Consider the following 14,385-nt stretch of genomic DNA (forward strand, 5'->3'; position numbering starts at 1 on the left):
AACCTTGCCATCCACCCATCATCCAACATAGACTGGAAAAAAACAGATAAGCTGCATCTATAGATTGCAGTCCAGTTAAATACTTGTATGTTCTTCTCTTTGGCAGTTCCCATCACAAACATGTCTTTCATTTCAATGAATAGCAGCCTATTGGATGTTCCTAATAGAAAAAAAAATTGCTGTGATGGTTGTGTAGTTGTGGTTTGGGTGCTGGTTGTGGATTCAGGTATTTGCTGAAAATAGATAGCTTCTAATCAAGAATTCTGCTCCTGGAGCAAACTTAGCTACATCCTTATATCAACCAAGGAGAAATTTTATAGAATGACCAATGCTGGCAATTATCCCATTCTAGGATAAGGCAATAAACAGAGCAAGAAAAGTAGGGTATCTCATCCAACCTTTGTACTATTAATAGCAGCTAGTGAGAACTGAAAACAGCCGGTGAGGAAATATCATTACCACCTAATGTTTACATATTGCTTGGCCCTGAAATGCAGAGCTGCGGAGAGCAGCTAAATAGCATTCGACTCAATAGATCTCACTGCTAAGAAGGGGGAAAAATATCTGTACATGGCAACTATGTTTACAGTTTTGGTTTTGCCCAAAGTTGCTCTGTGGCCTTTTGGGTTTCCTGCTTTCCTCATCTTTCCACGGTAACATTTGCACAGAGATATGTCGCAGTCAAAGTATTCTGACAGGCAGGGTGTTGGAAGGGAGCCTTCTCCACTGTTGAACTCACTCTGTGAAATCACAGAATAACAGAATTGGAAGGGATCTTGGAGTTCTTCTAGTCCAACTCGCTGCTCAAGCAGGAAATTCTATGCCACTTCAGACAAATGGTTATCCAATCTCTTCTTAAAGACCTCCAGTTTTGGAGCCCTCACAATTTTTGGAAGCAAGTCACTCCACCTTAATTGTTTCTGACTGTCAGGAAATTCTTGCTTCGTTCGAAAGTTGAGGTTCTCTCCTTGAATACTTTCCATTCATTGCTCCTTGTCCTGCCTTTGGGTCCTTTGGAGAAGGTTGACCCTTCTTCTTTGTGGCAGCCCTTCACATATTGGACATTGCTATTATGTCACCCCCCAGCCCTTCTTTTCATTAAACTAGACATGCCCAATTTCTGCAGTATGTTTTAGCAATAGCCATAGCACTTAAACTTATATATCGCTTCAGGGTGCTTTACAGCCCTCTCTAAGTGGTTTACAGAATCAGCATATTTACCCCCAACAATTTGGGTCCTCATTTTACCGAGTTTGGAAGGATGGAAGGCTGAGTCAAATTGCTGGCAGTCAGCAGAATTAGCCTGCAATACTGCATTCTAACCACTGCACCACCATGACTCTTAGCCCACTATCTCCTAATCACCTTTGTTGTTCTTCTTTGCACTCCTTCTAGAGTCTCAAATATCCTTCCCCCCAGAGGTGAAGTGGACCCCTACTCTCCTGGCTTTCCAAAAAGGGGACAAAACCTGGCATGGCTCCATGGCGGCCTTGCGTGAGGGTCACAAAGGATACGGAATCATGGGGGTTGGTTGATGCCATGGACAGAGCTCTGTCTGCTTTTACCAACCAATTTTAAAAGGGTTAAACTGCCTTCTCTTTTTGTCTCTTTGGAATGTCTTAGAATTTTATAATTTAAAAAAAATCTTGAATTAATTTGAGTATTTTAATTTTATATATTGCCAATGTTGCCCTGTACATTGCCCAGTGTCACTCCTTGAGGAGATGGGTAGTTTAGAAATGCAAAAATAAACAAATAAATAAACAAACAAACAAACAAATAAATAAATAAATAAATAAATAAATCCATGGATCCATCCATCTATCCATCCATCTATCCATCCATCTATCCATCTATCCATCTACCTATCTACCTATCTACCTATCTACCTATCTACCTATCTACCTATCTACCTATCTACCTATCTACCTATCTACCTATCTACCTATCTATCTATCTATCCATCTATCCATCTATCCATCTATCCATCTATCCATCCATCTATTTATCCATCCATCCATCCATCCATCCATCCATCCATCCATTTATCCATCCATCCATCTATCCATCTATCCATCTATCCATCTATCCATCTATCCATCTATCCATCTATCCATCTATCCATCTATCCATCTATCCATCTATCCATCTATCCATCTATCCATCTATCCATCTATCCATCTATCCATCTATCCATCTATCCATCTATCCATCTATCCATCTATCCATCCATCCATCCATCCATCCATCCATCCATCCATCCATCCATCCATCCATCCATCTATTTATCCATCCATCTATCCATCCATCCATCCATCTATTTATCCATCCATCCATCCATCCATCCATCCCATGAAAGTGCTCTTTTAGTAGCACTATAACATTATCGGTACAGGTAGAATTATCCTCAGGCAGTAGTTGGTATGGTTTCAGGGAGTAAGGGAGAAGTGTCTTTTTACAGCACTCCCTTTTCTTCTCTCTCCTCCTCCCATCATTAAATACATTAGGTTACCTGGGCTAAGGTGAGATTAATGAAGCATAAGGAATCATCAAAATTTTCTAATGGGTTTCACTCTCATGAAGGCTGACTTCAAATATTAGCCTACTCACTGGAACGAGTAGGTTATCAGCAGTCTTGCCTGCTATTGCCACCTCCAACCAGGTGCTTCCACATGCCTTAAACCCTGTAGCTCACCACTGATGTTGACTGGGAAAAAATGAGTGTTTTTGTGTATCACATCTGGAGAAGGCCTGGTTGGGCAAGGTGTATGTTTGTGATACATTTTTGATAACTCAGTGTAAAACATTAGAGAAACAAGGGAGCCACAGAAGACAACAGGGATGCTGCAATGGTTGTAAGCGTGAAAAATGGTCATAAGTCACTTTTTTCAGTACTATTGGAACTTTGAACAGTCACTAAATGAACTGTTGTAAGTGAAGGACTACCTGTATAGGAAACTTTAAACAGAAATACGTCACTCAGTGACGGATGGCAACCAGAGTTTCAGATTTCAGATTAACAGAGTTGGAAGGGACATCTAGTCCAACAAGCAGGAGACCCTGCACCATTTCTGACAGATGGCAGTCCAATCTCTTCTTGAAAGTCTCAAGTGATGAAGCTCCCACAACTTCTGAAGGCAACTTCTGTTCCATTAGTTGATTGTTCTCACCGTTGGACAGTTCCACCTTCTTTCTAGGTTGACTCTCTTCTTGGTCAGTTTCCATCCATTGCTCCTTGTTGGCCTTCAGGTGCTTTGGAAAACAGCTTGATCCCTTCCTCTCTGTGGCAGCCCCTCAAATATTGGAAAGCTGCTCTCATGCCCCCTTTCCCCCAGTCCTCTTCACTAAACTAGCCACGCCCAGTTCCTGCAACCGTTCTTCAACAAATGTTGGTCCTTTTGGTTGGAAATGACGAAGTACAGTTGAGTAAGCAAGTTAAGAATGATGGGAGCTGCCATGCAATATCTGGAAGGTGGGGAAGAACAATTTCAGTGGTGAGACCGATTTGTTCAGGAGGAAACCAAATGTTGGGTCCTCCCAAAAACGAAGGTAATTATAGACTGAAGCTCCACTATCTTCTCCATCAACCCCCAAAACAAATCAAGGACTTGTTTTGTGGGAGGGAAGCACCATGCATTGCATTTTTTAAGGAAAACTCCCTTCTTCCTAACACTGATTTACTGATACACTGATACCTTTTCCTCCTGGCAAAGGTGACTCATGTGTGCAGCAAGTCAACTTTGAGACAAAAAAGAAGAAGAATTACAATCTTGCAGCTCTGCATATGGAGATTCCCAGTCATCCAGATCATGGTTATCCCAACAGTGCTTTTTCTTTTAATTTTAATTTTAATTAATTCAAACATCATCTTCCATTAAACAGTGTGTTGTCTGGATAGATATATTTTTTACAAATATTTTATACAATAACAATTACAATTTACAGCTATATTTATTATTTTATCTATTCTTAACTTAATACTAATATACACCATACCTAATACTATAACGAACCTCTTAACTTATTTAACTTTGTTAAAACACTTCTCTATTCCACTCCTCTTTTTTCCACTTTTCATATTTATTCTCTAACCATTGATAAAATAATTGCCATATGTTTTAATAAGCAGATTGTTCCTTCTCTTTAATTTCAAGTGTTAACTTATACATTTCTGCGAATTCTAATATTTTCCTAAGCACATTCTCATCCATAGGGAAATCTTCATTTTTCCAACTTTGTGCAAATACAATCCTAGCTGCAGTTATTACGTGAATTATCAAGTACATTTTCTTTACTGTAAATTTCTGGTAAAATCCCCAACAAAAATAATTCAGGTTTCAGATCAATATGCTGTTGTATCATCTCCTCCATCCATGTACATATCCTATTTTTATTTTTTTGGCTTTTATGCATGTCCACCACACATTATAATACGACCCCAGTGTCTGGTGGCATTTCCAACATTTTGTTGATTTATCTTTAAACATCTTTGCCAACCTTGCCAGTGGAAAATGCCAGCTGTAAAACAACTTGTACCAATGGTGCTTTTTCCAGAGGCAACTGGGCTTTCTATGTTTTTCCTTGACAATCTTTCGCTTCTCATCCAAGAAGAATGAAATTGAAGAAGCTTCTTGGATCAGAAGTGAAATGTCTTCAAGGAAAAACACGAAAGTCCAGTTGACTTTGGAAAAAACGCCTTTGGAACAACTTTGCAGTTGAGCTTTTCTGCACCAATCTTCCTTCCTTCCTTCCTTCCTTTCTTCCTTCTTTCCTTCCTTCCTTCCTTCCATCCATCCATCCATCCATCCATCCATCCATCCATCCATGAATGGCACATGCTGCTCAATTCCCGAGTGGCTTCGAGATGATACATAAGTATTATATTGTATTTATTGTATTTATTAGTTTGTCAAACCTAAACAAGATAACAAGTATAGGTATGAACATAAACATGAACAAAGGAAGTAAATACAGATAAATGGGGACAGTAGGACAGGGACGGTAGGTACACTGGTGCATTTCTGCACACCCCCTTTACGGACCTCTTAGGAATGGGGCGAGGTCCACGGTAGACAGTTTAAGGTTGAAGCTATGACGGTTAGAGGATGTAACAACAGAGTCAGGTAGAGCATTCCAAACATTGACCCCTCTGTTGCTGAAGTCATATTTTCTGCAATCGAGTTTGGAATTGTTTACTTTGAGTTTGTATCGATAGTTTGCCCGTGTATTATTGTGGCTGAAGCTGAAGTAGTCGTTGACAGGTAAGACGTTGTAACAGACAATTTTGTGTACTGTGCTTAGTTCATACGGCAAGCAGTGCAGTTCCAGATTGTCCAAGCCCAGAATTTTGAGCCTGGTGGCATAGGGAATTCTATTGTGAGTAGAGGAGTGGAGTACTCTTCTCTTGAAGTACCTCTGGACTCCTCTCAATTGTATTAATGTCCGATATACAGTGTGGATTCCAGGCAGACGAGCTGTATTCGAGAATTGGTCTGGCAAAGGTTTTGTATACCCTAGTTAGCATACAAACTTAGTAAGTCAGAAATCATTAATTTTTTTTTCAAATTCCAAATTTCAACTTCCTAACCATTGACACAGCAATAAAAGAGCAAAAAAAAAAAAATCACCTACGGCAGGATGGGGTTTGCTACATCACCAATTCCCAAAGTTTGTGATGGTTTTCCGGAACACCAACGCAGATGATGTTGATCCGAAATGCAATGGTACATTCAAAGAAGAGAGGGGCAGGTGAAGCGAGAACGTGGCTTTGTGGTCTTTGAGGATGGCAATCTCTCATGGATGGAACTCAGAACTTCCCTGGAAGTCCTCATTGTCATCCACAGTGCGTAGGAACAAAAACGTCTTCCTTGTTTTCCAGCCCAAGGGCCACCCTCTCAGTGGCATTCCATATCCTTCAATTAAGGTAGCAGAGTTAGGATCTGGCTTGGGCTGTAGGGAAAAACCTTAATTAGATTTCAGTTACAACTACACGGTAATGACAGCTGTATTAATAAAACAGTTAATGTAAGCACTCCCTGTGCCGGGTAACAATCTCTGCCACATTAACAAAAAAATTGGTCATATTAAAATTATGATTAGCCGCTGTTTCTGGAAGGGTTGCAGGAGACACACCCAAGGGCGACAACGGGGACACTTTGCAGCCGATTCCCAGAACTGAAGCTTCTGTTTGTCAGGAAACTGACACTGGGAACATGTGACACTGAGCATAAAATTGCAGCCACCACCCACACGGACGTTTCCAGGGCTTTATGCGATCTTCTCGGGCTTCAAATCCAGCTTCCCTTGAAGAAGCAGAAGAAAGAGGCAATTCTTGCATGCAAACAAGGTCGCTTTTATTATTCCTCAAAGTTCAGGGCCTTAAATGATCCAGATCAGTGATGATGAACCTATGACACGTATGTCAAAGGTGACACGCCAGAACATTTTGGATGACATGCCAACGTTCACCGACCTCTGACAACAACTTTTCTCCAAGGTTTGCCCTGTTCTCATGTGATTTTCAGGGGCTGTGAAGACCACACAAGAATGGGATGTGCTCTTAAGCAACCTCCGGAATGGTGGCAGCCATTTTGAGGGGGCAGCAGTGGCGCAAGGGCTAAAATTGAAGCCCAGGCCTCTATCTGAAGCTCAGACTTGGCTCTACTGCCAACTGCCATTATTCAGGATGGCCTAGTTTGGAGAAAGGAGATAGAGCTCTTCTTTTCGGGATGAAAAGACCCCCCCAAAATATATCTATTTTTTAATTTATTGTAAAGCATCCAAAGTCTCCTCAGACAGTGAGATTGTCAGCGTCTCAACTTGATAAAAAATAAAAATAAATACATGTGTGTGAGACACAGAGGCAGAGTCAAGTTAGTCATCTTCTGAATTTTGGACACGCTAAGCTCACAACATTTGTCATCACTGGAAGCTAAACAAGAAAGTAGACTGCGCCTTGACAATTATGCAGATAATGTAAAATCAGGCTTTAATCACTTTCTCAGCTTTCCGACTTTCACAATTAATCCCTCAATATTCCATGTTTTCTCCCAAACCAACAATTATATCAGTGGAACGGTTTGCTTATAGAAGATGTGGGCTTTCCAACACTGGAGGATTTTAAGAAGAGACTGAACACCACTTGTCTGGAACAGTATAGGGCTCCTAGTTAAGCAGGGGGTTGGACTAGAAGACCTCCAAGGTCCCTTCCAACTCTGTTATTCTGTTATTCCCTGTTCCATGATTTTAGTTTGTGTTTTCTGAAATATGTGTGAATTCACCTATTGTTATCACAACTCATATCAGTGAAGGTGGCTTTAAAGACTGGGACAGTCATTTAAAAGTTGAATCTCATAGAAAATTAATAAAATTGATTTTTTTTTAAAAAAAGTTGAATCTCGTTGCAGTTTTTCTTCTAATCTCAGGTATGTCATAAGGCTTCTTAAGGATAAAATCTACAGCTGTTAGATTTCTCATCCCCCACCAAAATTATATTTCACTGCCCACCTACATAGCTCCACAATTATAAACATTGAGATAATTTTTAATATTGCACCTGGTTTCATGAAATGAAACTGATTCTAATGTGCTTTCGGACTGGACAACCACTGGCAATGTCAGACTTGCTGTAACTTAAACCTCTATTATTATTTTTTATTGTTTTAATTAAACAAAAAACACACACAAAAACATTCTTCATTACATCTTCTAGAAAGCATGTCGATTGGTTACAAATAAATTTCGTGCGTTACTACAATCATTCTTTATATTTCATTCATATTGAATTGTACATTTTAAATCAAAATTCTTTATACCCTCAATATACCATCATTCTCATTTAACTATATTTGTTTAAGCGTGCTTTTGTCTAGAATCATTTATATTTATATTATAATAAATCTAGACAAAAATTTATTACTAGAATTTATAAATACCCAGGAGAGATTACATCTTTATAACAAAATCTAAACAAAAAAATATATTAATAAAATTAGTAAATCTTTTCCCCAGGTCCCATATTATAGTTTATATCCAAATTGTTTTTACCAGTTAGAGTTATTATTTCATTATTATTGTGTCATGATGGGTTATCTGATAATGAATAAACATTTTAAAAACAAAAACATTCTATAAGCATCTAGAATGTTCTACTTATTAATCACCAAAAATTAAGTAAGTTTTTATTTTTATTTTTCCCCCCATTCAATTGTGTTTTATTTGGGTTTCACCATTCTTAACTTTCTTATTTTACCCATAGCTATTATTTTTGAGTTTTTTAAACCTCTAAATAGAAATGTGTACTGCAGTAGGGCATAGCCAGAACTGAGAATCGCGCGTCAAAATCCCTAAATTCAACGTTTCCCTCCCTTAGCTGCCTCCTGACCAATCAAGTTCAAGCAAGATAGTTTTGAGTGTAGGTTGGTATGCACTGCAGCTGCGTTCTTCTCCCAGCCAGTTGACCTTGAATCAGCATCTTGGTGAGATACAGAAATTACTTTCATTGCATTGAGGGGTGCATCTCCCCTCGCACCCACCCTCCCCATAGTTCATGGCAGACTGTCACTGAGTTGTATTGAAGCATAAGCGAATGTGAGGTGGCAACTGCGGATGACATGATCTGCTCCTATAGTAATGTGGACTGGCTAGTAGAGGTGAATTTGCACTAGAAATGCAGATAATGAAGCTCTTCGAAGGCCCTCTAATTCCTCGACTGCAACATTCTGTGCTTGAATTGTGTCATTTTATCATTTATTTTTTAGATTTATGTACTGCCCATCTCACACCGAGGCGATCATTTTGGAATAGTTCCACTAAATGTGTGCACCGAGCAGAAATTTTGTTGGAAAAGGACAGTGAAAGAAATTCCAGCAGAGAACCATCTACCCTGCTTTGAAAAAACCGTGGGAGCTTCTGTCAAGTATCTAACACACCAGATGCAAAGATTAAGAATCAAGTTTGGCAGCATCACCTAGCTTAAGGGATGCACCAATAAACTTGCCTTTGAAAGCATTCAGTTGAAAATTAAGGTTCCGGACTAGCAATTCAAATGAAGATAATTGTGCCTCTGAGCATGTTTAAGGAGACTTTGTTTCCCCAGTAGTAGAGAACCCTCCCTCCCTCCCTCCCTCTCTCCCTCCCTCCCTTCCTTCCACCCATCCACCCACCCATCCATGATTTGGAGCAGTGGTGGGATTCAATTTTTTTTACTACTGGTTATGTGGGCGTGGCTTGTTGCCGTGGCAGGGGAAGGTTACTGCAAAATCCCCATTCCCTCCCAATCAGCTGAGACTCAAGAGGCAGAGAATAGATGGGGGTGTGGCCTGTCAGAGTTGGTATTTACCGGTTCTCTGAACTACTCAAAATTTCCGCTACCGGTTCTCCCAGAACTGGTCAGAACTTGCTGAATACCACCTCTGATTTGGAGTGATGTTAAAAGGAGGGGTTTTTTGGAGATAGCAATAGCACTTAGACCAAGGGTGTCCAAACTTGGGAACTTTAAGACTTGTGGACTTCAACTCCCAGAATTCCCCAGCCAGTTGGCTGGGGAATTCTGGGAGTTGAAGTCCACAAGTCTTAAAGTTCCCAAGTTTGGACACCCCTGACTTAGACTAATATACAGCTTCACAGAGCTTTACAGCCTTCTCTAAGCAGTTTACAGAGTCAGCCTCTTGCCCCCAACAATTTGGGTCCCCATTTTACCGACCTCGGAAGGATGGAAGTCTGAGTCAACCTTGAACCTGGTGGGATTTGAACTCACTGCTGGAAACTCAGCCATCAGAGGACTTTCAGCGTGAGTCCCAGACTATGGATGGCATTTGGTCTCAGCGCTTGGTGTTTCGGCAAATGGCAGCCTGTGTTCCTTTTGCCAATTTTTTTTAAAATTACCTTAATTATATTTGTTTGAATTTCTGATTTGGATAATTGCCTTGACTTCATACTTACGTTCTATATAGCCTGTATTTTTAAAATTGTTGTGAAAGCGCCTGAAGTGTTTGCGTTAATAAAAGCAGCCAGGGTGTAAACAAATGATGTGTGAACCAGGCTTTTGTTATTTTAAATGAGTGTCTCTGGAGATTATTATGTAGGATAGTTTTGGAGATTTGATGTTTCCAAAGCAACTTACGCCAAAGCAAAATGTTCCCAGTGCAATTTATGCCAATCCAACCTCTGGAGTTTCCTCCTTGAAGCGATTCAGATGCTAGAGCTGGTAAGAAAAGCACTGCCCCCAGCCCCCACCCCAATGTGGGAGGATCCCTGAGAAGCCAGAATGCCCAGAATAACACAACATGGTAGACTTTTTGGTTGCAAAGTAGATGACACTATTGCAGTTCCTACAATTCAGCCTCTTCCAGATGTCTTAAATGTTGTGGCCCACCACCGGCCTGCGGAGCTGACAGCAGATTCAGACAGTGAGGAGGTTGGGGAGGAACCTGGGCCAGTCCTGGAGTTTGGGGAAGGTTCTGATGAGGGCTCTGAGTCAGAGGCAGACAGGGGGCCAGAGCCGTATGCGAGTTATCAGCTGCCTTCGGAGTCAGACATCAGTGAGGCAGACAAACAGCTGGAGCCTGTTCCCAGTGTGTGCATGCGCAGAGTTGCCAGACGAAGGGAACAGCTAAGGAACAAGAGTTGACTTGGGAGCAAGGCTACAGGTGGACGATGAATGGCCCCTCCCAGAGGAAATAAAAGAGGAGCGAAGGGGGAGGGGAGTTTGCAGGAGACATTTAGTTCACTTAATTGGTTCATGACTCTCCCAGACTCCTTGCCAGCTTTTGCAGATATTAGCCTGTCAGTTCTCCAAGCCAGATAAGGTCTGTGACTGTAAATCCTCCCTTGAAAGACTTTGCTGGATGTGAATGAGTAGAATTCTGAATCTGCTGCCAACTTTGCTGGCCACTGATGGCCCACAACATTGGTCGAGAGAAAGAGAACCATGAAGGCCTTTCCCAGGAGTTCTCAGAGTATATCTTTAATGGTGCAAGTGGTTTGCTTCAGCCTGGAAAGATTTCTGTCTGCAGGTGAGGAAACTGCTTAGAAGAAACTTGTGTCTCTTTTCTTTCTTGGTCTTTGAGCTGACATCCTCAGACTAACTGAATGCCAAGCTTTACATGCCCTGAAAGTACAGCAAAATCGACAAGATGTTTTCCATTTTGCAGTACATTTTCATGTTCATATTTTAATCAGTCCAAGCTGATAAAACAACAATAACACAGTAGCTCCTGTGAAGGTGACATGTTCATGGTTGGCTTAAGTTACAGATGATTAAATCTTCTTGCACAACTTCCATGTCTCACCTTTTTTTTAACCTGACCTTTTGATCATAAATTAATCATCCTTTGATTACTATTCAGCTACACCATTAGAAAAGGCCTGGAATATGGGCATAGGTAGTTTTAACAACGAAACTATTTGAAGTATGAACTAAACCTTTGAACTCTGGTGCTGGAGAAGACTCCTGCGAGTCCCTTGAACTGCAAGGCCATCCAACCGGTCAGTCCTAGAGGACATTAACCCTGACTGCTCTTTAGAAGGCCAGATCCTGAAGAGGAAACTCAAATACTTTGGCCACCTAATGAGAAGGAAGGACTCACTGGAGAAGAGCCTGATGCTGTGAAAGACTGAGGGCAAAAGAAGACGGGGACGACAGAGAATGGGGTGGCTGGATGGAGGCACTGAAGCAGTTGGCGTGAGCTTAAATGGACTCCAGAGGATGATAGAGGACAGGAAGTCCTGCAGGAGTGTTGTCCATGGGGCCCCGATGGGTCGAGCACATCTTTGCAAATAACAAAAACAAGTTTCAACAATTGTGTCTTTGGGGAATCTGCTCCAAATGATAGGATTTGGTTCACACTTGTGCCTTTCTCCCCGGCAAGTTTCTGAAGACTGCTGATGAAGGAGAATTTGGTGTTTGTTTTGTGTGTGTGTGTGTGTGTGTGTGTGTGTTTTAACCTAAAATAGCAGTGTTCTTCCAAGTGACAGTAACACTTCTGAGCTGTTTGCTAGAAACCACACGAAATGTTTACATGGATATAAACTTGGTTTTATTTAAACACATCATGAAAATTATCTTAAATTAGTTCAATTACAGTAACAACTTATTTCCACATTTCTATTCCCTCCTCTTCTATTAAAAACTACAATTTAGCAGGAATTTTGAGAGAATTCTGCAAGTCATAGTTAAAGCTTTGAGGAATAAATGCAGTTTGGGGACTTTAGGCTATGCCATAAAAAACTGATAGGCTAAAAAATAAAGGCAGCATTTCTCTGTAATTGGTTTCAACAATAGACCTGTTAGCCAATTAGTTAGTTAGTTAATGATATTACTTGAATGGAAGACCACAAGGACATCCAGGGATGTAGGCTAGACTTGAAGAAGTCAATTATCTACACCACTGCTAAGGAAACAACCTGGAATCACCAGAGGAATATATATTCATGCCTATAAATATAGAATGAATTTTCCTTCTGTATATTTTTGGGAGAAAAATCTAGGAAGATTTGGAGATATCTAAACTATTGGGGGAGAAAAAGAGCTAAAATCCTGGTTACATTTTATTTGGGTGCTGCCAAGGAAGATGGGTGTGGCGATTTTATTTATTTGGGGCACCCCTTCCCAGCTTTTCAAGGCAAAACATCCCTTGTAAAATGGCCTGCGTTCTCAAAAAAACTCATCAAGGGTAGCAGCTAGGTCGTTCTAAAAAAATATGTACCTCTTGACTGGAAGTTGAGGCAATGCAACTGGACTTCTTTCCTTTTTGGGTTTGAAAGGTTCCATTGCTTTTCCAAATAGCTTCTTCAGTCTGAGCAAGTTGGGTAGAGCAAGGGTCTCCAACCTTGGTAACTTTAAGACCTGTGGACTTCAACTCCCAACACTGGGAGTTGAAGTCTACAAGTCTTAAAGTTACCAAGGTTGGAGATCCCTGGGTTAGAGGAACCGCATCTATGTTAGTTGGTTGGTTAGAGAGAATCCTCTAACCAATTTGCTCAGACTGAAAAAGCTACTTGGATAAGCAGTGAAACGTTACAACCGGAAGGAAAAGTAGTCCACTTGACATGACCCAACTTCCAGACAACGCTACCTGGATGACTTGAGAATTTTTACTGACATGTATCTCTTGAGTTTCTTCCAGATCTATGATTTAAGATGAAGTCCAGGAGATGAGAAGAACGTGGCCCTGCTTGAGTAAAAGAACGGAGAAAGGTCTGGATTTGCCTTTTCTTTGAAATTGCCTGAAGGAATTGGCCAAGTTGTGTTCCCGTTAAGCAACAATTGGGAAAACAGCATCAGTAGTGACACCGCAGTTGTTGTCTTTCATGGACATGAGGATGTAACCATCATTGCCCCAGTAGGTGGACCAAGAGTTCTTGATGAGCCAGTAAAGCTCTCCTTGAAGGACACCATAACCGACAGCCAGGACCGCATGATCTAGCTCACCCCTCTTGTTTTCTAAAAAAGATGGAAATAAGAAAAGTCAACCCTGAACAAAATGATGTTTTTTGATATGTGTGATTAGGCAAAACAATGCACCACCAGCATCATTGAGGCTAAAATACCCAGGCTGGGACTTTTAAATCCTGAATTTACAGAACTTGTGGAGATTAAATGGACCTGGTTTCATAACTGCAGTTATGAAGATGCTGATTGTAGGCTTCACAACCACAGTTATCAACAATGCAAGTTCTCTGCTTCTCTCTATCTTCATTGCTGTGCCATGACTCGGAGTATTATCTTTTAGGGATGTGAATTACAACTAACCAATTGAGCACTCGGGAAACCTCAGTGTTATAACCACCGGCATCAAATAACGTCCATCAGCATTCTTTCTGCAATCGAAAATTTGCAAACACACCCAAAATGTCTACATACCCTCTCCCCCCTCCCCCCCGAAACCAACATGCTTCTAAAAGTTTTATATAAACAATCATGAAATCATTTTTTTTACATTTGGAAATTTTACATTGAAATTATCTTAGAAGGAAGGAAGGAAGGAAGGAAAGAAAGAAAGAAAGAAAAAGGGGGAGGGAGGGAAGAAAGAAGGAAGGAAAGAAAAAGGGGAAGGAGAGAAAGGAAGGGAGGGAGGGAGGAAAGAAGGAAAGAAAAAGGGGAGGGAGGGAAGAAAGAAGGAAGAAAGGAAAGAAAAAAGGGGAGGGAGGAAGGAAGGAAGGAAAGAAAGAAGGGAAGAAAAAGGGGGAGGGAGGATGGAAGGTTTTCTTCCTTCAGAGTGGAAGCCAACTTAGCCGTAGAAAAAGGAAGGATCTGGCTGAAATATGACACAAATAGATTTCTCCTAAGGGCAGAATTTGGGCCCAGTTCCTGCTAAATATGAACTACTCTGGGAATGTAATTTCAAGAATGCATCTTGATTTACCAGTTCCACATTAATGTGG

The 14,385-nt window shown here is 40.8% G+C and overlaps 2 protein-coding genes across 3 annotated transcripts in view; both read right to left on the bottom strand.

Annotated features, from left to right (window-relative positions):
- Positions 1-14,385, bottom strand: part of LOC309396643 (digestive cysteine proteinase 2-like) — a 415,994-nt gene that overhangs the window by 30,683 nt on the left and 370,926 nt on the right. The window lies entirely within an intron of this gene.
- Positions 12,016-14,385, bottom strand: part of LOC309396645 (digestive cysteine proteinase 2-like) — a 65,701-nt gene continuing 63,331 nt past the window's right edge. For both annotated transcript variants that reach the window (XM_081961949.1, XM_081961948.1), the window contains exon 11: positions 12,016-13,444. In XM_081961949.1, coding sequence (XP_081818075.1) covers positions 13,257-13,444 — 188 coding nt within the window. In that variant the 3' untranslated portion in view covers positions 12,016-13,256. The remainder of the gene's footprint in view (positions 13,445-14,385) is intronic.

The sequence above is a fragment of the Natrix helvetica genome (genome assembly GCF_964273705.1).
Source record: "Natrix helvetica genome assembly, chromosome: 9".
In the NCBI taxonomy this organism is placed as follows: domain Eukaryota; kingdom Metazoa; phylum Chordata; class Lepidosauria; order Squamata; family Natricidae; genus Natrix; species Natrix helvetica.